Here is a 24,647-nt window from a genome sequence, read left to right as displayed (position 1 = left end):
ATCACTGCAGTGCACATTTAACATCACTGCAGCTATACAGCATCACCCAGGTGCCGTGTTTCTCAGTGATTATTTTTGGAGCCCTTAGAGGCAGATACAAGGAAAGCTTTAGATTGAATGGGAGTATGCAGTGCAACAGTACTAAAATGAAACACATTTGTGTTTTAGAGGACTATGACCATCTTTTAGAACAGAGAGGTGGCGGGATTGGTAAGGAATCTGCAGGTACATGTTGCACCCACCAGAAACATCATTGCTGAAGGTAAGTAACTTTGATTTCTAAAGGATATTTCTACCTTCAGATTCCTCACTTCTTAAATACATGCCACAGCAGGACCCTCTCCTGGGTGGTGAGTCTGAAGGAGGGGTCAGAAAAGGAAATCCTGCAGCATGAAACGTGTGAAATGTATTTACCTTCTCGTGTCTGACTCCATGCAATAATGCTTTGCAAATGTGTGAAGGGAAGCCCATGCTGCCACCTTGTCAATAAATCTCTGCCATGGAAATGTTGCTGGCAAGTTCCGAATTTCAAATTTTTGCTCTACTGATTCCTTCTGGTGGTTACATCTTTGCAAGCAGATCTTAATGCAAAGGATAGTGATCCACTTCTGGGTTTCTTTACCCTTTTTGTTGCCCACACATCCTACGAAGAGTTCATAATCTGATCTGAACTCCCTTTATCTGATCAGTGTAGAAGCGAGCTTCCCTATGAGGCTTCAAGCCAGTGTAACCTCTCCAACTCTTTGGAGGGATGGATCAGATGGAAAAATGTGGGAAGAGTAAGCTGGAAGTGTAATAGACTGCCCATTTGCAATGGGCTAACCACCTTAAGAAGGAAAAACCATTTAATTCTCAGAACTAGTTTGTCTAGGTAGAAACAGGTAAAGAGTGGACAGACGATAAAGCGCTTGCCGCTCACTGACATGTCGCATTGAAGTGATGGCCACTGCCACAACTGTCAGCTGTATAAGGGTTCAAACGAAGCTCTCATCAGATACATCAGAAACAAATTAAGGTCCCTTCTTTTCTTGGGCATACCTTTCTTCTCCTTCAAAGACTTTGAGGAAGGAGAAATGCACGACTTTGATTGCCATGTGGAGCACAATCGATGTGCACCATAAAAGGTTCTGCATCCTACTCCTTAAACTGCTTGGTGTGCACGAGACCATGATTGTCACAAGACCTTTAGTCCTGCTTCAGGACCCCAAGCAATACAGAAAGACCTTGTGGGAATCTGAACTTAGTGTGAGGTATCCCTAAACACTTTAAAAAGTAAAAATAATGTTGTTAACATATTCACTTAGTAACTCTGGATCTGAGTTGAAGGGTTCGGAAAAAAGGGAACAGATGTCAGGAGATCAAGAACTGTGCAGTTGGAGTAATAGCCACCCCCTTTGCTAGGTACTTTCCAAACTGAAAACTGAAATTCCAGCCAGGAACATCCAAAACCAGTCTGGAGACAATGGACCACTAGAAACTCCAAGATATCACAGAAGAGACGGAAGCAGTTGTGTCTCACAGGTGAGAGTTTGAGTGTATCTGCTGTTGAGATCAAAGACTTCCAAAAACCACTTAATTTATTGTGAAAATGTTTATCCTCGACCACAAAATCTAAATTATCGTTGCTAATGTTCAATAATCCACAGCTATACTTCACAGAACATTATTACCGTCTAAGACCTATAACTAATGAGGAATTGATGCACCCCATAACAGCATGTTAGTTGAAGAAATTAAGAAGACTGGAACAAAAAGGTCTCGGTGAAACAGGGGCAGCCAACTGGGAAAACATGGGTAGTAACAGAGAAAAAAAAATCAGTGGGAGGCAGTTATTGAGTTAGATGTAAGTGGTGTTATAGGACCAAAAATAATCAAATTGTCCGATTTTTTTAGGCAGACTCAGCATAGTGATCAACAAGACTATAAGACCTCCAACTTGAACATTAGTAGGCAGGTCATTAAAACAGCTGTGCACACCCGAAGGCACTCTCTTTGAATCCCATTCACGTGTTCTTTATTGTACTTTCTTCAGCATGGAGGAGCTACGGTTAAAAACACGGGTCACTGAGAACAAGGTATCTGTGCCTGTTGAGATTTCTAGCTAAGTAAGGCCAATTTTTATTAATATTTTTGTTGATGAATTTATTGGGAACTAAAGTATACAATTGGTACTAATCTTGACACCGGGATGGCACTATGATCCAAGATTGATTCAGCACCACCTACCAGCATGGAAGAGCTACTGTATAGTTTCAGGATACAATCTGGCATCTGGGGATAGTCAAGAGGTGACAAATCTGAGGGTAGAGTTTGCATCTGAATACACCATTTTCATTAGCTCATTTGGGTGAACTGTCACCCTCCACTAATTCCTCTGGAAACAACGGATTTGCTAACTTCTTTTGCTTGATGTGTGAAATCTGGCTAGGGAACTATTGTGAAGGCATGAGGTAGTTTGTCGCTGTCATGTGTGAGGAGGGTGGAGGAAGTGAGCCTGTGGGTCTGTGTGTATGAAATAAGCTTACACAACTATTGTTATCCATGTTTGTTCTGTTTGAGGAATGTGCTCCTGCTGTCTGATTTGTACATGCATTTGTCTGTGTTTGCTGGAAATCTGCAGTGTGGCTACCCACGCCTTACCTGTTTTCTGTGGATAGAAAGCTTGAACTTTATTTGTCCATGATATATCTATTTCATATGTTAAAAGAGAGGTCTATTTATTTGAAACTGCTCTTGTGCCCACAACTGCATAGAGGCCAGGATGTATAGTATACCACCAGTCTAATCGTGTTTTCCTTTTCCTTCTCCTCTTTCTTCTTTCCTTTTTATTCTCTCTCTACTGATCACTTGGGTTAGGATCTTGATACCCTCATAGGAATAATAACCTTTTGTATGCTTTTGGACACGTTATATTTTTGCTTTATATATATAAGTGCTAACCCCGAAACAGTATTACTCTATGTATCTTTCTTATGGAAAATCAATAAAGTACTTTGAAATAAAAAAGAGACCAGAGTCATAACTAGAAGACTTATTGGAAGTGGGTAGGCGTGGTGGACAAAAGGTATGATATCTTAAGATGGTTTTGGTTGACATTGAAGATGCATGACCTGCTTTGCTGCAGAAACATTTTGTCCCTTATCTATGATCCAAAAGCTGAGACATAGTTGCTCTGCAGACCTACCTTGATAAAGGCGTGCTTCATGGCATACAGCCTTTCATCATACAGGAAACTGATCAGCAGATTAATGGAGGGTCGATTGGCTGACGTGTTCTGAATGTGAAGAGTCAGCTTGAAGGTCGGACCAATTCCTTGCACCTATGAATAAGCGGAATAGTGACTTCGGGTTTAGTGTTGTTGGTCAGTTTCAAACAAATCGCTACCAAAAGGACAATACATCTATACGCTCGTTTTGTTTCATTTACTTAGCTTGTTTAAAGTGCTGGCAGAAAGAAAAGAAAATAATTACTTGGTTCAGGACTAACAACCGCCTTTACACACTTTACAAATCATTTAAAATAAAATCCCAGCATTAGACTACAGGTTAAATTCTGACAAGTGTTTTTCAGTGATTTTGATCGCTATCAGAAAAACACAAACAGGTTCTGAACAGAAACCTTAATATTGTACGTCAAAACAAAACACTTTTTCAGAATCCTTGATGGTACACGACTGAGCAATGATTCTTAACACACATATAAATATTTGTGAATATTACACAGTGGTAGTACAACTGTTTAGTTGTGATTGAGCCCCACTTTTTATTCAAAAGGCATTTTTGATTTGCATATAACGTTGCCCCCATCAATGGATCTGCACCAAATTTGGCACCCAGTTAACATAGTTAACTAAGGTTCGGTATGCCAAATTTCCTGCAGTTCCATGCAGGGCAGAAAAAATAGGAACAGGGTCGAAGAGATTTATTTTCCCATGTTAGCTTCCATAGGAAATTTTGGTCACACTAACAATCAAAACAATTGAACAGATTTATACAAATCAGAAACTGCGCTTTTGTTGGTTTGGTGTAAATCTGTTGAACAAGTTACTTACCTTCGGTAACGATATAGCTGTAAGAGACATAGATTAGTTATGGATTCCTCACCTTAGAATTACCCCCAGCGTCAGACTGGATCCAGAGAATTTTTTCCTCAGCAGTACCTCTGCGCGTCGATAGGTGGCGTCTGTCGACTACGCGTTCGTCGTTGGCGTCGTGGTTGCCGGAATGACGTTGCGGTATCTACTTGGATGCCGCCCCACTCACGCGCTGATGTCAGTTCTTTACGCGACATTCCACGCCAGAAGTGCAGAGCCATGCAAGACACTGAGCACTGGTGTATGAAAACTAGGGCCCTGAAAGGGAGCACCTTACCCTAGAAGTCAGTTCGCAGAACGGGGAAGATGGGTGGGGCGGTGAGGAATCTATAACTAACCTATGTCTCTTACAGATATATTGTTACCGAAGTTAAGTAACTTGTTCATCTGAAAGAGAAAATTAGCGGTGGATTCTTCACCTTAGAATAGACACTCCAGCAATACCAACCCTAGTGGTGGGTCTGTGAACCAAGTTTACAACAGAAAGTCCTGGAGAACTGAATGGCCAAAGAAGCCGTCTCTCCGGACTTGGCTGTCCAGGCAGTAGTGTTTGGTAAACGTGTGCAGTGAAGCCCACGTAGCGGCCTGGCAGATGTCAAGAAGGGAGAATCCACGTCCCAAAGCAGTAATGGCTGCCGTCGCCCTGGTGGAATGGGCACGCAACCCCACAGGAGGTTCCTTTTTCGCTAAGGAATAGCAAACCTTGGTGCAAAGAACGACCCATCTCGAGATGGTTCGTTTCTGCACGGCCCGACCTTTCTTGGCACCCACATAGCCAACAAAGAGCTAGTTATCCTCCTGGAATTGTTTCGTGCGATCCAGATAGAACGAAAGCACACATTTTGGATTCAGACGGTGGAGCCTCTCTTCCTCTTTAGAAGAATGCAGAGGGAGAAAGGTGGGCAAAGTGATGGTCTGTCCTATATGGAAAGAGGTAACCACTTTGGGAAGGAAAGAAGGCCTAGTGGGGAGGACAACTTTGTCTGGATGCACAGCCAGGAAAGCAGGTTTCAATGGAAGTGCTTGGAGCACACTCTTCCTGCGAGCAGAGGTGATGGCAACCAGAAAGGCAGTTTTAAGGGTCAAGAGTCTGAGAGGACAGTTATGGAACGGCTCAAAAGGAGCAAACATAAAATAAGTAAGAACCAGATTCAAGTCTCACGAAAGGAGTAGGAGGAAACAAGTGAGTAATGGCCTTAAGGAAGCGATTTACTTGAAAAGAGAAGGCTGGTCAGGCAGCCGAAGGAATGCTGAAATGGCCAAAAGATAGCCTTTGAGAGTGCCCAGGGCAGAGCCCTGCTGGGCCAAAGAAAGAATGAAGAGGAGAACCTCTGAAAGGGGGGCAAAAAGGGGATCCACGGCCTTTGCTGTGCAGCATGCCACAAATGTGTTCCATCTACAGGCGTATATTGTTTTAGTGGAGGTATGCCTGGCTGCCAAGATAACATTACAGACTTCGGGAGGAAGGTTGAAAGCTGTCAACTGTTGCGGCTCAATCTCCACGCAAAGAGGTGGAGGCTGGGCTGGTTCAGGTGGAGGACCGTACCCTGCTGCTGCGACAGAAGATACTCCCGAAGAGGCAGTCTGATCGGAAGATCGATGGCCATGTGTAACAGCTTGGGCCCGGTCATGCTTGATCTTCTTCAGCACTCTGGGCAGAAGTGGTATAGGCGGAAAGGCGTATAAAAGACTGCAACTCTACTCCCGACGAAAAGCGTCGCCTAGAGAGTGCCGCCTTGGAAATTCCAACGCACAGAACTGCTGACATTGCGCGTTCTCTTCTGTGGTGAATAGATCTAACCAAGGCTCTCCCCACTGCTGAAAGAGACCTTGCACCACCTCCGAGTGAAGACGCCATTCGTGATCCATCATGCACCTGCGGCTGAGTTCGTCTGCCATAGCGTTCAGAGAACCTGCCTGGTGTTAAACCACCAGGGACATGCCCTGATGTTTGAGCCATGTCCAGAGGCGGAGAGCCTCTTGACACAGGGTCCACGACCCCACTCCGCCCTGTTTGTTGCAGTATCACATAGCGGTGGTGTTGTCCATGAACACCTGCACTACTCTTCCCCGGAGAGGGAAGGAATGCTTTCAGTTCAAGACAAATCGCCTGAAGCTCCAAAAGGTTGATATGGAGCCCAGACTCCGTCGGACACCAGAGGCCTCTGATCTCTGCCTCTCCCCTGTGGCCGCCCCACCCCCGCAGTGAACGATCTGTCACCACAGTGAACACCGGTTGGGGAAGGGAGAGGGATCTGCTGTTGACCCAATCGCAGTTCGTTAGCCACCACTGCAACTGTTGTGCAGTGCCCGCCGAGATCTAGACGCAATCAGAAAGCTTCCCCTGATGCTGTGCCCACTGGAACTTCATGTCCCACTGCAGAGCCCGCATATGCCACTTGGCACAGTCCACCAGCAGGATGCAGGAGGCCATGAGGACCAGTAGCCTCTGGGTTATTCTGACCGAAACCCGGGATAGAGGCTGAAAGATCGGAATCATAGCCCAAATATCCTGGACTTGCTGCTCGGGAGGATAAACCCGAAACTGCGCTGTGTCCAGAACCACGCCGATGAAAAGGAGCTTCTGAGAGGGGATCAGGTGTGGCTTCAGCACACTGATGGTGAACCCCAGCGAATGCAGAAGGTCAGCCGTAGTCTGGAGGCGGGTGACGTCAGCCTGGGGCGGGCCTGCCTTCAACAGCCAGTCGTCGAGATAGGGGAAGACTGGTACCACTGATCTGCGCAGATGAGCTGTGACCACTGCCATCACTTTCTTAAACACCAGAGGGTCGCTGGTAAGGCCGAAGGGGAGCACAGTAAACTGAAAGTGCTCGTAGCCTACCATGAACCGCAGATAAAGCCGGTGGTCCAGGAGGACGGGGATGTGAAAATAAGCGTCCTGCAAGTCCAACACTTCCATCCAGTCTCCAGGGTCGAGAGCACATAGGAACTGAGCCAGTATCACCATCTTGAACTTCTTCCGGAGCAAGCGGTTGATGTCCCTGAGATCCAAGATAGGACGCAGGCCCTTGTCCATCTTGGGCACCAAAGTCACAGATCTGGGTTTAATCCATCGTTATTTTGCTCACCACGCCACCCCAGTTCAGACATGGCCAAATGCAAATCAGTCTTTTCTTTATAACTCTTTTTATTATAAAGACATCGACAACAAGGCATAGCTTCACAGTGTCACAACATAGGCAATGGCAAACACAAGGTTTCATAAATAGACAATATACTTTTGCCGTTGGAGTTACGGGGAAGGGGAGACATCTAAATAGTTAAATCTGGGGGGGGGGCACATATTTCACCTCTGTACAAATTCCAAGGGGACCAAATCTTAGACCACTTCCGTGGGCAACCCCTCACAGTGTAGACCGATTTTTCTCTTTGCATGCACCAATCAAGGTCCTTTTTCCATTCCGCAATTTTGGGTGCTTGCGGGACCCCCAGTGCTGTGCAATATTTCTTTTAGCTATCATACAAGCAAGCGTGACCCATTGTATGGCGTAGGCGTTGAGGTCCGTGGGTTCGCAAATCAGTCTTGACCCTGTGCTCACAACGTCACCCCAGTTCAGACATGGCCATATGAAAATCAGTCTTGACCCTGTGCCTCATGGCAACAGTCCAGCCCGAACTGCCAAGCCATGTCTACCCTGGACCGGAATCAAGCATCCTAGGACCGGTTTCTGGGTTTCACCCCTCTTCAGCCAGGATAGCTTGACTCCAGTGGCATAGTGAGCACGGGACCCACGTCTGGGCATACCCTTCCACTTAGGGTGAACAGCAAAACACACAAGATGATGGACGGAATGTTGCACATTGGCAAAACATTCACCCCCAGTCACAGATCTGGGTTTAATCCATTGTTATCTTGCTCATCACGCCACCCCAGTTCAGATATGGCCATATGCAAATCAGTCTTGACCCTGTGCCTCATGGCAACAGTCCAGCCCGAACTGCCAAGGCATGTCTTCCCTGGACCGGAATCAAGCATCCTAGGACCGGTTTCGGGGTTTCACCCCTCTTCAGACAGGATAGCTTGACTCCAGTGGCGTAGTGAGCACGGGACCCACGGCTGGGCATACCCTTCCCACATAGGGTGAACAGCAAAACACACAGATGATGGATGGAATGTTGCACATTGGCAAAACATTCACCCCCAGTCACAGATCTGGGTTTAATCCATCATTATTTTGCTCACCACGCCACCCCAGTTCAGACATGGCCATATGCAAATCAGTCTTGACCCTGTGCCTCATGGCAACAGTCCATCCCGAACTGCCAAGCCATGTCTTCCCTGGACCGGAATTAAGCATCCTAGGACCGGTTTCGGGGTTTCACCCCTCTTCAGCCAGGATAGCTTGACTCCAGTGGCGTAGTGAGCACGGGACCCACGTCTTGGCATACACTTCCCAGAGCCGAATCCACCAACATCGAAGGCCTAGAGCCCCCAACCTAGTCCGGTGGCCCGAAGGCGCACCAGCGGAGTCGTGCTGCCCAATGATAGAGTGTAAGGCTTTGTAAAAGTTTCGAAGCTGGGCAGGGGTCGCTCCGGGTACCGGAAAGAGAGGGAAGGCCGGAGTCGACCAAACAGGCTCCGCGGGCGGAGCTGGACAACTACCTGCCGCATCCCGCGTCAAGTCGGCTGACAGACAGGGCGAACGCAAAGAGCGACGATGATTCTTCGCCTTCTTCTTGTTCTTCGACTTACCTGAAGACGAAGAATTCAACGAGGAGTGGTGGTGATGGCTCCGCGACCGGTCCCGCGACCTCTCTTGACCAGGACCTTGAGCGGCGTGGAGCCTAATGCCGGGCCTGCAGTAGCTTTCGGGACTGCTCCCACAAAGACTACAGGTCTATGGCCCGGCAGTCAGAGCACGACTTCGGGTCGTGGTCACACTCTAGGCACCAGCGGCACACAAGATGGGAGGCGGTCACTGACATCAGCTTGTGGCAGGAGCCACATGGCCTTTAGCTGGTCCGCCGCGATGACATCCCTGTGCACCAGGAGTCGAAAGACTCGAAAAAAGAAGTCGACAAAAGTTTAAAAAAAAGATAGTCAAAAAGTGACTCGAGGTACCACTCTCTCTGGATCTGTGTTGGCTGGCACGGAAAAAGAAAGAACTGACGTCAGTGTGCGAGTGCGGCGTCTAAGTAGATACCGCGATGTCATTCTGGCGACCACGACGCCAAAGACGAACGCGGTGTCGACCGATGCCACCTATCAACGCGCAGAGGTACTGCGGAGGAAAAAATTCTCCGAATCCAGTCTGACGCCTGGGGGTAATTCTAAGGTTAGGAATCCATAACTAATTGTCTCTTTCAGATAAGTAGGTTTTGAGATATTACACATTTGGAAAAGGTATGGGATGGGCTTGAATGGCTTAACTCTTGTAGATATTGACAGCAAAAAAAATAAATTGTGTGTAGCTCTATAAGGGGTGGAGAGTTCAAAAAGGGGGGCAAGGAAGTGCTGATCTGTTAATAAATTTCCCATTGTGTGAAGAATCAGCGCAAAATTCAGCACACTATTGAAATGGCTAGTTTTCTGGTGGTATATCACATATTGAGCCACTCTATTGAGGTAGAAGAAAGTGAAAGGGGATGGATGGGTCAATAACATTTTTATTCACTAATAACGTTGGTGCCGTTTCATAAAATATACATCAAATATGCCAGCTGGCAAGTTAAAAGTCCCTGCGATCAACCTCTACTGTGCATGGTCAAACCGGGTTGGGTGTTAGCCCCGGAAAACGTCTTGAACAGCCCAGAATGACAGGTCAAAGCTGTACATCATAAAAAGCATGAAATGTACCGAAAAACAAACACAGTTATAGGGAAGTTATAGTAATAGGGCATGAGATCTGGTGTGAATTGTGTGATGCACTTCTTAACTGGCGTATTTCAGGGCCTTTTCAGTTGTATTTGTTGAACCATAACTGACCTTTAACTTTTATCATCTCAGTATATATATGTATATATATATATATATTATCTACTGGCGGTCGCCAGTAGATAGTTATAGTTAGGACCACGTTTCCATAGGAAATCCGCAACATTCTATTTTGGATAACTTTGGCGCCGGTTGACGAATCCTCGCAAATTTTTCAAAATAGGTGGGGCGCTACGCTCCGCTCCTACCCTGAAAGTCTCGGGGGGATTCGTCAAGCGGGGGCTGAGATAAAAGGGGGTCCCAAAACGCGTTTTTCCCATGCATTTTTCCATAGGACCTTTAGACACAGCTACAGCCCAAACGGCTGAACAGAATTACTTGAAATTTGGCAGAGAGGTAGTCCTCAGGTCAAGGAAGTGCCTTTTGTAGGTTTGGTGTAAATCTGTTCAGTAGATTCTGAGAAAATAGCCTTTAAATCAATATATATATATCTGAGCCAGCTTACGGTGCGCTTACGGTGCGCTTACCGTACGCGTACGGTGATGTGCGCGAGCGCGATTCTGATTGTCCCTTAGATCTTAGTAAACATTCGAATCGGTCGAAACCAGGAAGCGGCGGCCGCCATTTTCTCTCTCGCACTCTGACAGGGGGTTGAAAAACAAAGCCCCAAAACATGTAAAGGGGCTGTTTAGACAGCTCCCAAGCACATAGCCATGTCCAGGGAGTCCCCAACGATCCCCCAAGGGAAAAAAGGCAATTTAAATTTTTTCGAAAATTTCGCCGATTACGCTTACCGTACGCGTACGGTAATAAATTAAAAAAAAATAATAATAAAATATCCACATTCTCCCCAACCCGTGTGCAAAAGGTGCCCAAAGGGCACCTTTTGTGCATGGATTAATAGCACGAAAAACTAACACATATTTTACCTATCACAGCGATGCTCATCATATTTCCTCCATGTGCGCACAGTGCGCGAAGCGCATCGTGCGTTCATGGCCCATGTAGCGTAACGTGGGCACGCGGTGCGCGAAGCGCACTGCGTGCGCACCGTGCGCGCACGGAACGAACTGCGTTAAGTGGGCGCGCTCGCCACAAATGGCGTAAAGTAACTTAGCATTTAAAAAACCGTACAAATTCACTGAAAAAACCATAGGTTTCACACACGTTATAGTTAGGAATTAGCATTTAAAAAACCTTGCAAATTCACTGAAAAAACCATAGGTTTCACACATGTTATAGTTAGCTGGACATTTTACTGATAAAAAACCAATGAAATTCCCCCGTTATAGTTACTGTAGGGAACTATAACTCACGCGACCGTAATCCTCTGCTGATGACATATGTGTCTTTATGAAAAAAAAATATTTGTAATATATGTATAGCTAAAATTTAATGGAAGAAGACATGGGCAAATAAGTGTCTAAATGCAGTATTAGCATCAGCAGAGGATTACGGTCGCGTGAGTTATAGTTCCCTACAGTAACTATAACGGGGGAATTTCATTGGTTTTTTATCAGTAAAATGTCCAGCTAACTATAACATGTGTGAAACCTATGGTTTTTTCAGTGAATATATATATATATATATAATGTGGAACAACATCGCTGGGTTGCTCATCTAGGGCCTCATGTAGGTAGCCCAATACCGGTCGGTAACGGCCGATTTTCGGTAATTATACCGTTACCGACCGGTATTTTGGCTATTGGTATGTAGGGGGACAATTTCTGGATTCGGAATTTACCGATTCGGTAAAATTACCGAATCGGTAAAATTACCGAATCGGTAACGTTACCGATTTGGTAATTTTACCGATTCGGTAATTTTACCGAATCGGTAAATTCCGAATCCAGAAATGATATGTAGGGGGAGTGTGTGGGTGTGTTTAGGAGTCGGTATTTACCACCAACTTATAGTTGGTGGTAAATAATTAATGGATGTGTGTATGCATTTTTACGCGCTTAGCAGTGTGCAATGTGGCAGACATACATGCCCTTAGGGCATGTATGTGTGCCACATGTGCACACATGGCCGAATCAGGGGTGCAACAGGGTGTCAATGTGACACCCTGCCACCCTTGCATGTTTTCCACCATTACCGAATCGGTATTTACCGATTCGGTAATGAGGCATACCTTCCCCTCAATGGGAAGGTATGCCTCATTACCGAATCGGTAAATACCGATTCGGTAATTACCGAATTGTAACGAATCGGTAAAAATTACCGACTCATTACCTACATACGAGTTACCACTTCTTAAATACCGATTCGGTAACGTTCGGTATTTAAGAAGTGGTAACTGGTATGCTACCTACATGAGGCCCTTAATGTGGAACCACATCGCTGGGTTGCTCATTTTGAGGACCAATATCAACAGGGCCCAGTACGGGTTCTGGGCCCTGCTGTTCCACATATAACCATAGAGGTCCCCCTAAGGTTTAGTACCAAGGAGATTGAGGTGGTCCTGAAGAATATACCGAGTGGCAAAGCTCCTGGTCCCGACTGTATTCCAGCAGACCTGTTCAGGCAGGATAATGATCTTTGGGTCCCATATATCACACACTTAATGAATTCACTGGCAGGGGGAACTCCATTCCCTGACTCTTGGTCCGGCGCTGAAATAATCCCGATTTTTAAAAAGGGAGACCGCGCTGTACCGGGCAACTATAGGCCAATTAGCCTCATAGATGCGTTGCAAAAAATCATCGCCCGTGTTATCCTTGGCAGAATCCATAGCTGGATGGATGACAAAAAGATTCTATCAATCCTCCAAGTTGGTTTCCGGGCACACATGGGGACATTGGACCAGGTCTTTAAATTTGTTTTAATTTACTGGAAGGAGGTCCTTTTGGGCAAAGGGCTCATCTTTGCAGCATTTGTGGACCTAAAATCTGCTTTTGATCTTGTCCCCAGATTGAAGTTATGGGAAGTTTTATTAAGATTAGGGATGCCCAAGGAACTAGTCGATTTTGTGGTTAAGCTTCATAGCTCCAACTATGCACAGGTCCGGTGGGGGAAACCAGGTGAAGTTACTGACAGATTTAAGGTTGAGAAAGGAGTTCGTCAGGGGTATGTCCTGGCCCCCACATTGTTTTCGCTGTTTATTAACGGGGTCGTACAGTATTTTGAGGACTACCCCACTGATGCACCAAAGCTGGTCGCTCAAAGGGTACCTCTGCTCATGTTCGCCGATGATACCTTGATATTATCTAAAACTCGGCAGGGCCTACAACGGGCTTTATCTCGTTTTGAGGCCTTTTGCGGCGAACATGAGCTAGAGATAAATGTGGATAAAACAAAATTTATGGTTCTCCATGGGGCAGGTGACGTATCGGCCAAAGTTTCTATGGGGGGGAAGCCATTAGAGCAGGCCAAGGTTTTCACTTATTTAGGCATTACCATTGGCGAAAAAATGAGTTGGTCCCCTCAGGTGAAGCTTTTGGCCTTGAAACATTCACAGTTAGCGGGAGCCCTATTAAGAGAACACAGGTTATCCCTTAGCAAACCACTGGCCCCAGTAATGAAGCTGTACTCAATGAAAATAGTTCCCGCTGTTCTTTATGGTGCAGAAATCTGGGGCAGCAGTAATTTGTCCGACCTAGTACTGGCCCAAAATAAATTTCTAAGATCAATTGTGGCCCTCCCACAATCGACTCATCGAACTCCCCTATTGCTTGACCTCGGTTGTAATCCTATCGAGGATGTTGTTAAGTTAAAAATGTTGTATTTTTGGAGAAGGTTGTGGTCCACCCAGGAACTAGTTCATTTTTCCAAGGCCCTACTTGAAGTAAGGGGGTTGTACTACCATAATAAGATCTTATGGTTAAAAACCATTAAAAGCCTCCTCATCGATATGGGTATGAGGGATCTCTGGATGTCCCCTGAAACAACTGCTATTCCAACAAAAACAGCCTTAAGAGTAGCATATTGGAGCCTGGTTAAATCTAGAAGGTCCTCCACATTGGTAGACTTCCCACTGACTAGAGCCTTCTGGGACTTTAAAGATGAACCGTCACTTGAAATCTACTGGGATTTGATCTCCAAACCTAGAGATCGTAGGCTGTTTCATTAGTTCAGGGTGGAAACGCTCCCATTAAGGAAATTTACCAGTAAATGGAAAACAGGTACGGGAGATAGGTGTCCCTTCTGCCCTGACCATATTGAGAATATAAGCCACCTTCTCTTTGTTTGCCCAGCTTACCAACTACCCAGGAGCACATGGCTTAAACCGTTGTGCAGAACACTCGGCACATCCTCCGCTCTGATTGCTAAAAGGCTGCTAAAAATAGGTGATAAAGAATCAATCATTGTAGGGGTAGCCAAATTCCTTAGTTGGTCTTGGGCTATCCGGGAAAGGAGTGGAGGATTGTAGTTCCTTGCTATTTTATCTTGTAGATGATTTTATGATTATTTTATTCTTTTAATGAATTGTTGTTTAATATGTCACAAACATCATGTGTTACCTAATTCACGATTGTGGTATTTTATATTGTTTTACTGTATAGTATGTCTTTTAAGATGAATAATCATAATAAAGACTTTTTGAATTATATATATATATATATATATATATTACCTACTGGCGGTCGCCAGTAGGTAGTTATAGTTAGGACCCTCTTACCATAGGAAATCCGCAACATTCTATTTTGAATAACTTTGGCGCCGGTCGACGAATCCTTGCCAAATTTTCAAAATAGGTGGGGCGTTGCGCTCCGCTCCTACCCTGAAAGTCTCGGGGGGATTCGTCAAGCGGGGGCTGAGATAAAAGGGGGGTCCCAAAACGCGTTTTTCCCTTGCATTTTTCCATAGGACCTTTAGACACAGCTACAGCCCGAACGGCTGAACAGAGTTAAATGAAATTTGGCAGAGAGGTAGTCCTCAGGTCAAGGAAGTGCCTTTTGTAGGTTTGGTGTAAATCTGTTCAGTAGATTCTGAGAAAATAGCCTTTAAATCAATATATATATCTGAGCCAGCTTACGGTGCGCTTACCGTGCGCTTACCGTACGCGTACGGTGACGTGCGCGAGCGCGAATCTGATTGGCTGATAGATCTTAGTGAACATTCGAATCGGTCGAAACCAGGAAGCGGCGGCCGCCATTTCGTGTGTTTCAGTCAGAAAAAAAAAGGGAGATAACTTGAAAAGGGGGCAAGGAAGAGAGTTACAGACCCCCTAACATTTGAAAGGGGGTCAAAGAAGGACAGAAAAGTACAAAAAAAACATTTATTAATTTTTAAAAAAATCGCGAGGTACGCGTACGGTAAGCTCACCGTACGCGTACGGTAGAAAAAAAAAATAAAAAAAGAAATGAAATGCAGATTTAAGTGTTTAGATATTAGGGGGCTCTAAAAAGAGCCGTTGTGTTTATGAAGTGATTTTTTAGTGGTACCTACAAGTAAGTACCGATGCAGAGTCTAAGGTTCAAGAGGAAGACTCTGTTCCCTTCATCATTGAAGTGCACACCATCTCCTCTATAAATGTCTTGCATGTCGTAACGCAAGTTGTTGTGGTAAATGGAACCCATACCATAGTCTCGGAGAAAAGCAGAAACAGATTTGTTGACGTGCTTTCTTGCTTTGTCAATCTGTGGACAGAAATGATTGGACCAGTTCCATTTTTGCCTTTGGCATATGTTAGAAAACACAAAGGCAGTTTTAGGGAAAAGTGAAAACAGTTGTGCAAAGGTCTCCTTCATAAGCATTTCCAGACCTACCCCAGTCAAAGTGCCTAGGTCATTGCCACCACAGTGCACTATTATGAGGTCAGGGTGTTGGATTTGTATGAAGGATTTCACCAATGGCATCAATTGGTGCCACTTTAACCCTCTCTGACCAATCCATTTAATGTCTACATTTGGCAAAGCAAGGTCTCTCACCATACCTGTTTTCTCTGCATACTTTTCACTCCTGAAGACATAGCTGTGCCCTACAATCCACACTGTGAACATCTTCAAAGGAGAACTGGATGCACTCAGGAGGTGTAATTCAGTAGAATGGTAAAAAGAAATGAAAGACAGTTTGGAAATGGAGGCATACATATATTTTTTTTTTTTTAAATAAACTGATTGGCTGTTTCATACCATTCTACAATAAAAACTAGGCTGTATGTGTAAATTTATAGAAGCATGTTTTGTATTGGTACAGAAAAATGTGTTACCAAAGAACAGTACTATGGATTTGCTGTTAGGTTTGAAAAGTCAAGCACTCCTGCTCTTTGGAAATGAAACATTGTTTGGTGAACTTCTGACCTAACTCTGCACAGCAGCGTTTCATGAGCTGTTGCTATGGTAGCAGGCAGAAGTCAAGTTGGGGGAAGGGTACTAGGCAGAAGTCAAGTTGGGGGAAGGGTACTTTTGGAAAAGGGTTGGTTTTCAACCAATAGAAATGTGTGATTACATTTGAAAAAAAGGGGGAAGCACTGAGTTTTGAAACTTACATGTATATGTGTGGAAAAAGAGAGGGAAACTTTGCCATTATCTGGTTCTGCTGAGAGGAGAGAGGTGTACAGAACAGAGATCCTGGCTCTGATAATCTGCTGTTTGAGTGCCACATTTCTTTCACAACTAACTAATTTTAAGGTGAGTTTAGAGTTTGAGAGGGGATGTATATGGTAAATTAAGAAATGAATAATAGAATTGGAATTCCTTTTGTTGAAGTTGTGTTTATCATTTTCTGTTTTGGGAGAAATTTAAATGTGAGGAACATGTAAAATAATATGGACTATGTTTTCACGATAAATTAAGGTGTACTGGTATAAATAAGGAATACTTTAAGGGTTTGAGGTTGCACTCAGTAATGCAAATACATTCAGCATCAGTAAGGCTGGTTGCCCTTGCTAGAGTGTAGTCAGTCACCCAGGCTACACATGTTGTTGGTCTCAGAAAGCTGTTTGGTATTGCTCTGGTGATTTTACATTTGCATTAGATGGAAAGGGGGAGGTATTTTTTTCTGCAGAAGCAGACTCTTAGCACACAGCCAGCTGCATATCCTGTGGAATCATGCATAGTATTCACAACCGAGTGGGGTTTGAGGTTTCAGTCAGTAATGCTAATACATTCAGCATCACTAAGGCTGGTTGCCCTTGCTGGAGTGTAGTCAGTCACCCAGGTTACACATGTTGCTGGTCTGAAAATGTTGTTTGGACATGTGCTTTTTTAAGAATCTGAAAAGTGGATTCATAATGTGTCAGACTGTAAAAGTACTTATCACTTGCCAAAAAAAAAAGAGTAGTAAGTGTGCTTTCAAATTGGCAAAGAAATTTCGTTTTGTGACTAATATGAAAACATGACTCTGTGTGCAAATAGGAATTACAGGCAGAGATTTATTGCGTATTGCTCTGGTGATTTTACATTTGCATTAGATGTAAAGGGGGAGCTATTTTTTTGTGCAGAAGCAGACTCTTAGCACACAGCCAGCTGCTTATCCTGTGGAATCATGCACAGTATTCACAACCGAGTGGGGTTTGAGGTTGCAGTCAGTAATGCAAATACATTCAGCATCACTAAGGCTGGTTGCCCTTGCTGGAGTGTACTCAGTCACCCAGGTTACACATGTTGCTGGTCTGAAAATGTTGTTTGGACATGTGCTTTTTTAAGAATCTGAAAAGTGGATTTAAAATGTGTCAGACTGTAAAAGTATTTATCACTTGCCAAAAAAAAGAGTAGTAAGTGTGGTTTCAAATTGGCAAAGAAATTACGTTTTCAGACTAATATGAAAACATGACTCTGTGTGCAAAGAGGAATTACAGGCAGAGATTTATTGTGTTAAGCTCTGGTGATTTAACATTTGCATTAGATGTTAAGGGGGAGCTATTTTTTTATGCAGAAGCAGACTTTTAGCACACACCCAGCTGCTTATCCTGTGGAATCATGCACAGTATTCACAACCGAGTGGGGTTTGAGGTTGCACTTAGTAATGCAAATACATTCAGCATCACTAAGGCTGGTTGCCCCTGCTGGAGTGTAGTCAGTCACCCAGGTTACACATGTTGCTGGTCTGAAAAAGCAGTTTGGACATGTGCTTTTTTAAGAATCTGAAAAGTGGATTTAAAATGTGTCAGACTGTAAAAGTATTTATCACTTGCCAAAAAAAAGAGTAGTAAGTGTGGTTTGAAATTGGCAAAGAAATTACGTTTTCAGACTAATATGAAAACATGACTCAGTGTGCAAAGAGGAATTACAGGCAGAGATTTATTGCGTTATGCTCTGGTGATTTAACATTTGCATTAGATGTTAAGGGGGAGCTATTTTTTTATGCAGAAGCAGACTTTTAGCACACACCCAGCTGCTTATCCTGTGGAATCATGCACAGTATTCACAACCGAGTGGGGTTTGAGGTTGCACTTAGTAATGCAAATACATTCAGCATCACTAATGCTGGTTGCCCTTGCTGGAGTGTAGTCAGTCACCCAGGTTACACATGTTGCTGGTCTCCGAAAGCTGTTTGGTATTGCTCTGGTGATTTTACATTTGCATTAGATGGAAAGGGGGTATTATTTTTTTATGCAGAAGCAGACTCTTAGCACACACCCAGCTGCTTATCCTGTGGAATTATGCACAGTATTCACAACTGAGTGGGGTTTGAGGTTGCACTTAATAATGCAAATAAAAACATGTAAAATAATATGGACTATGTTTTCACCATAAATTAAGGTGTAGTGGTATAAATGAGGAATACTTTTAGGGTTTGAGGTTGCAGTCAGTAATGCAAATACATTGAGCATCAGTAAGGCTGGTTGCCCTTGCTGGAGTGTAGTCAGTCACCCAGGTTACACATGTTGCTGTTCTCAGAAATCTGTTTGGTATTGCTCTGGTGATTTTACATTTGCATTAGATGGAAAGGGGGAGCTATTTTTTTATGCAGAAGCAGACTCTTAGCACACACCCAGCTGCTTATCCTGTGGAATCATGCACAGTATTCACAACCGAGTTGGGTTTGAGGTTGCAGTCAGTAATGCAAATACATTCAGCATCACTAAGGCTGGTTGCCCTTGCTGGAGTGTAGTCAGTCACCCAGGTTACACAGGGTGCTGGTCTCAAAAAGCAGTTTGGACATGTGCTTTTATCAGAATCTGAAAAGTGGATTCAAAATGTGTCAGACTGTAAAAGTACTTATTACTTGCCAAAAAAGTAGTAGAATGTGTGCTTTCCAATTGGCAAAGAAATTTCGTTTTCTGCCTAATTTCAAAGCATGACTCTGTGTGCACACAGGAATTGTTTTTAGATATTTAATTTGTGAATGTGTTATTGTGATTTTCACTTCTAGGAAAGGGGTACTTAGTATTTTAAGATTTGAAAAGATCATAAAAAATGTAGTAATATATTTAAATATAAAAAAGTAATTTTTTTTTAGTTTTTTTCAGGTATTGCTGAAGAGCAGTGAACAAAATTTAAGATGCCTACAAAATCCAGAGTAACGAAAAACCACAAAAAAAACTATATTTGAAGACAACTGGAGGACCTAAGTTAGTTGGAGATGCTCATGTTGGGAAAAAGAGAAAGTCTTCTGGTAAGCAGACAAAAGATTTCTTAAAGAACATCTTCAAAAAAAGGAAAAATGTACAAAATGTCTGTACTGGAAAGAATGTTTTCAATAGAAAAGGACAGGAAAAAATTGAGAATTTAGTTAATGCAAATATACCTTCTGCAATAACAAAGATTAACTTAAACAGAAAAACAGCGTTTAAAGAGATACGTAGAAAAATGTTTCAGAGAAGAGTTATGTCCAATTTAAATTAAATGTTAAATGATGAATGCAATTGCTTTCACAATTTATAGTGAAATGCAATATATTCTGAAAACAGCAAAAAAAAGGCAAACATTTTTTTGGGAAAATATGTAAATATGTGTACTGTATTATAAAATGTTTTATTAAATATTAATACTTTTTTCTTTTTTTTCAGATTGAGATAGAAAATTTTCATAAACTTGAACCATTTTTAAAGCAATTAAAATTAAATTTTAATTAATAAATAATTTTTGGGTGGGTATGGTAAGTCAAAAATGTCATGGTCCCTTTTTTCCACTTCTCCACAATCACATTTTCAGTTTTTCATTGTAGTCTCTCAAGGACCTTGTAATGTGATAATTGATTTTTAGTGATTTAAAAAAAAAAAAGTTAAAAGGTAAGGTTGGCTCTTAAAAGAGCCGTTGTGTTCATGCAGGGACAGAGGAAAGAAAGAATGGGAATATTAGTCGGTACAACAAATGTGCTGATCTATTAAACTGTTCACTAGGGCAACACTGGTCTCCCTATGACAAATTAGATCATGACAAGTGGCGCACCGAATTAAAACCCTCGCAAACCGATGGTTGGTTTCCAGAGGACCAGAAAAAGGAGATGCTCCCCCCACAGATGAAGGGCTCAGCTGACCTGCCGAAGATGGACTCGGCCCTGCAGATGATGGACCAGGCTGAGCTGCTGTGGATGTGCTTGGTTGACTTACTGAAGGGTTACCTTCAGTATGTCGAGCATATGTCCTACCGTGTACATCATGAAGGTGTCTCAACATGGTGTGATTCCCGAAGGAATACTTCTTGTTGGGATTCCCTCTTGAAAGTACACGGCCACAAAGCTTACAAGTCACTAAGGGTGCATTTACCTTTTTCTTGCCCTCTGGAAAAGAAAAATACTCCCATATGAAAGAGCTCTTTTGTTTCCTCCTTCTCTGCCTCAAGGTAGTGCTGCTAGCCTCACTCTCAGAAGAGGTCTGCTGTTCTGCCATCGTATCACAAAGACAACTCAGCTCCTTCTCCTAAGGGATCACAAGCAGAAATGAGGGGAATGGGTGTGGTGTAGGAGAGTTCTAGAACTGAAAGTACTTTAAACCAATCAAAAGTTTTGTTTCTTGATCACATGACCTACCGTGCGCGTACGGTACGCTTACGGTGCGCTTACGGAGCGCTTACGGCAAAAGTACGCATGCGCGTAAAAAAGACACGCGCACGCGCGCAAAACAGGCACGCCCCTTCACTTCCGCGTAACATGCGCGTGCAGCGTACGCGTTACGCGCTGCGCACGCGTGACGTACGTCTACGCAAATTGCGTAACTGAACGCAAACAGCGTAGAAATCTAACGTTATAAAAGCAAGACGTGCGCTTACCGTACGCGCACGTTAAAAAAATACAAAAAAAAAAGGGGGAAAAAAAACCACTATGTTATACTAATAAATCTTACCTGTTTAGTTTAAAAAAATGGTAAAAATAAAAAATATATTGTAGAATTTTTAAAATTTAACCATAGTCTTTAAAAAAGGATAGAAAATTAAAATTAAAATATGTAAAAAAAATTGAAAAAAAAAAAAAAAAAAAGGTAAATATAAGAATTAGCATTTAAAAAACCTTGCAAATTCACTGAAAAAACCATGGGTTTCACACACGTTATAGTTAGGAATTAGCATTTAAAAAACCTTAGAAATTCAATAAAAAAACCAAAGGTTTCAAAAACCAAAGGTTTCACACACGTTATAGTTAGGAATTAGCATTTAAAAAACCTTGCAAATTCAGTGAAAAAACCATAGGTTTCACACATGTTATAGTTAGCTGGACATTTCACTCGTAAAAAACCAATGAAATTCCCCCGTTATAGTTAGTTCAGCTAACTATAACTCGCGCGCCCGCAAAGCACTACTGATGACGTCACATATTACATCACTCATGACATGGTCACTGACATCACTCATGACATCACTGATGACATCTCAAATGACATCACTGATGACATCATCCTTGTGATAGAGTGGCAGACCTCCTCTTCCCCTAATATAACCTTTGATACACACATTCAAAAATAGAGACTAAAATGTTCAAAACAATGGACATACCAATACCAGTTACAACAACCTCTTCAGTAATTCTAAGAACCACATACACATCCACTCATTCACCAACAGTCCTTACAGTCACTCATACATGTACTCACTCATCATATGTACTCATACACCTATACATCCTGTTACACAATGCCACTCATCCATAGAGTTACTCACACATACTCACTCATGCTAATAAAGAAACAAACATACATTTATTTGCATATACAGTTATACACACACCACCACACTTACTTCTACGGAAACTTACACATACTTAGTCTTATAAACAGTCACTTATACAAACACATACTTATTCATACAGGAACTCTTTCAATCTCTCACTCTCACATATACTCACTTATATACACCAATAGTCATATATACTAGTTTAATAGAAATGTAGTTACTCATAAAGACACTATTGAGACAGTCATTCACTCACTAACACACCCATACACACACTCATCCACCCATACAGTCCTGCACACATGCTGTCTTCAACACATACAAAGAGTGAATCACTAATTCATGCACCTATGCACTACGTAATACCCCCCACCGAACCATGCAGACACTCAGACTGATACTCAAAAAAACAACTAATAACCTATATAGACACCCATGAAGCTAATCACCAACCCATGCAGCCACTTATACACAAAGTGAGAGACTGATACAGATATTGTCATATTTAAACATTACTCAGTAAGCCATGTATTCACTATGATACACTTAATCAGTCAGTTACACAATAAATTTTTCAAAAACAAAGCATCCATTTAGACACTTATATACCCATTTATTCTTCCAGTGACCTTGAGATATACATATATAAAACATATTTAATTTTCAGAAAAACACACATTCACTGGATGATGTCATCAGTGATGTCATCAGTGATGTCATTTGAGATGTCATCAGTGATGTCAGTGACCATGTCATGAGTGATGTAATATGTGACGTCATCAGTAGTGCATTGCGGGCGCGCGAGTTATAGTTAGCTGAACTAACTATAACGGGGGAATTTCATTGGTTTTTTACGAGTGAAATGTCCAGCTAACTATAACATGTGTGAAACCTATGGTTTTTTCACTGAATTTGCAAGGTTTTTTAAATGCTTATTCCTAACTATAACGTGTGTGAAACCTTTGGTTTTTTCATTGAATATATATATATATATACACACACACACACACACACGCACGCACACACACACCATCACATCATTAACTGTGTTTTATGGTGAAATTCTGAGGTTATTTGTTTAATCCTAACTTGAGGTGTTAAAAGGAAAGCTAAGCATAATTTAATTTTAACCTTTTGTGTTTTTTCTTCAGTGTGTTTTTAGGGTTATTTTAATCATGCACACATCCAACACTTTCCTGCACCCAAACTGTTGCATTTGCCCAAATTACACTGTGCACAGCCTTTGGCTACGGAAAGCAGGGGTTGTTCAAATGACCATCCGTTCGACTTGGACATGGGCCCAACCCACCATGGCAGCCAAGCCCCACAATGCACAGCCTTTGGAGTTGCACACTGAGGTCAGCTGCCATGGATGGTTGGACACAAGGCCTTGCCTTTGATGAGGCCCTGCGCCCAACCTGCTGCAGCAACCATACCCCACTGTGCACAGCCTTTAGCGGTGGGCACCGGAGGTTGGCTGTTGTGCCAGGTTTGCACCAAACTCACCAAAGGAAACCTCCCCACTGCACATAAGATTTGGACGTGCCCAACAGCAGTTAGCCACAAGGCCTGGACACTGTTTAAGGTTCTGTGATCCCTACTGTAGGGTTCAAGAACCCTTGCAGACTTGTGGACCCATGCTGGACTCCTGAAAGGCCATGTTGGACTATGGCCCGACCCGGCTCCCAACTGTTGGTGTATATGCCCTTCACTCAGGCCCTCTGGCCAAGCCTTTGTTGGGTGGCCAGCTGCCATTGCATATGGCATTTGAGGTTGTTCACAGGTTTTACAAAAAAAGTTGAGTTTGCAGACCCTTGCTGACTTGTGGATGTATGCTGCACCGTATACGGAAAGTCTAACATGGCTCCAAGATCCTTTTTGTAGGTTCCTGGTGCCCTAACACAGTTTGCATTTCTGTGCGTGGAGGAAAGGGTGGGGTGGGAGGACAAGAACGTAGCTATTGGGGCTGCAAAATTGTAGTTTAAAAAAAATTAGATTTAAGGGTATCTTTCGGAGTCAACTTCCCACCTTGTTGGTGGAATCAGTCCCCTGCCAACGGTCAATATGAAACGTAGAGATTCACCACAACAATAACCAAAAATCAAGGTTGCGATTCTTGTCTTTTTTGCTCTTTCTTTTTTATAAAGTTTCACATATATGCAGTGAAGACAGCCAACGTGTTTTATCCATGAAATTGACTTTTTCAGGGTGAGTGTGAACACATATGAATCTCAGCCTAATAGGTACATCGCGGTGCGGATTCAAATTAGACCCTCACAGTAGTATACATCGTTAGTATTCGAGAATGTAAGTCACAAAAACTATCTATCTACGTTTCATATTGTCATTTGTAACCATCTCTCGGTTTATGCACCTTGGCAGCAGGTGCTTGTAGTGTGTCAAAACATTTGTATATATGTATGCTTAACGATACCATTTGGAATAACGGGTCAGGTGCAGCCTTTATGGTCCGCTGCCTTTGCTTCATTGGTACTACTTCCCTGCCAACGGTGTTGTAAATTTCTTTTGGAGTATCCTTTGTTTAGCTGATTGCTGCTATTTCACAAGATAGAAGATTGGGTACATTTAAAACTGTTCTGTATTAAGTCATCCTTTTTGTACTATGCATGCAGGTCGCAAACTGAAGAACAAGTTACTTAAC

The 24,647-nt window shown here is 43.0% G+C and overlaps 2 protein-coding genes across 3 annotated transcripts in view; one reads left to right on the top strand and one right to left on the bottom strand.

Annotated features, from left to right (window-relative positions):
- Positions 1-24,647, bottom strand: part of BBS1 (Bardet-Biedl syndrome 1) — an 843,521-nt gene that overhangs the window by 291,491 nt on the left and 527,383 nt on the right. Inside the window, exon 15 of the mRNA XM_085625445.1 lies at positions 3,185-3,319. Within this exon, the coding sequence (XP_085481571.1) occupies positions 3,185-3,319 (135 nt within the window). The remainder of the gene's footprint in view (positions 1-3,184; positions 3,320-24,647) is intronic.
- CTSW (cathepsin W) overlaps positions 1-24,647 on the top strand; it is a 1,394,816-nt gene that overhangs the window by 1,280,150 nt on the left and 90,019 nt on the right. The gene's annotated exons all lie outside the window — the stretch shown is intronic.

This window comes from Triturus cristatus, chromosome 9 (assembly GCF_964204655.1).
Source record: "Triturus cristatus chromosome 9, aTriCri1.1, whole genome shotgun sequence".
Classification (NCBI taxonomy): domain Eukaryota; kingdom Metazoa; phylum Chordata; class Amphibia; order Caudata; family Salamandridae; genus Triturus; species Triturus cristatus.
This window is presented reverse-complemented; position numbering and strand designations above follow the sequence as displayed.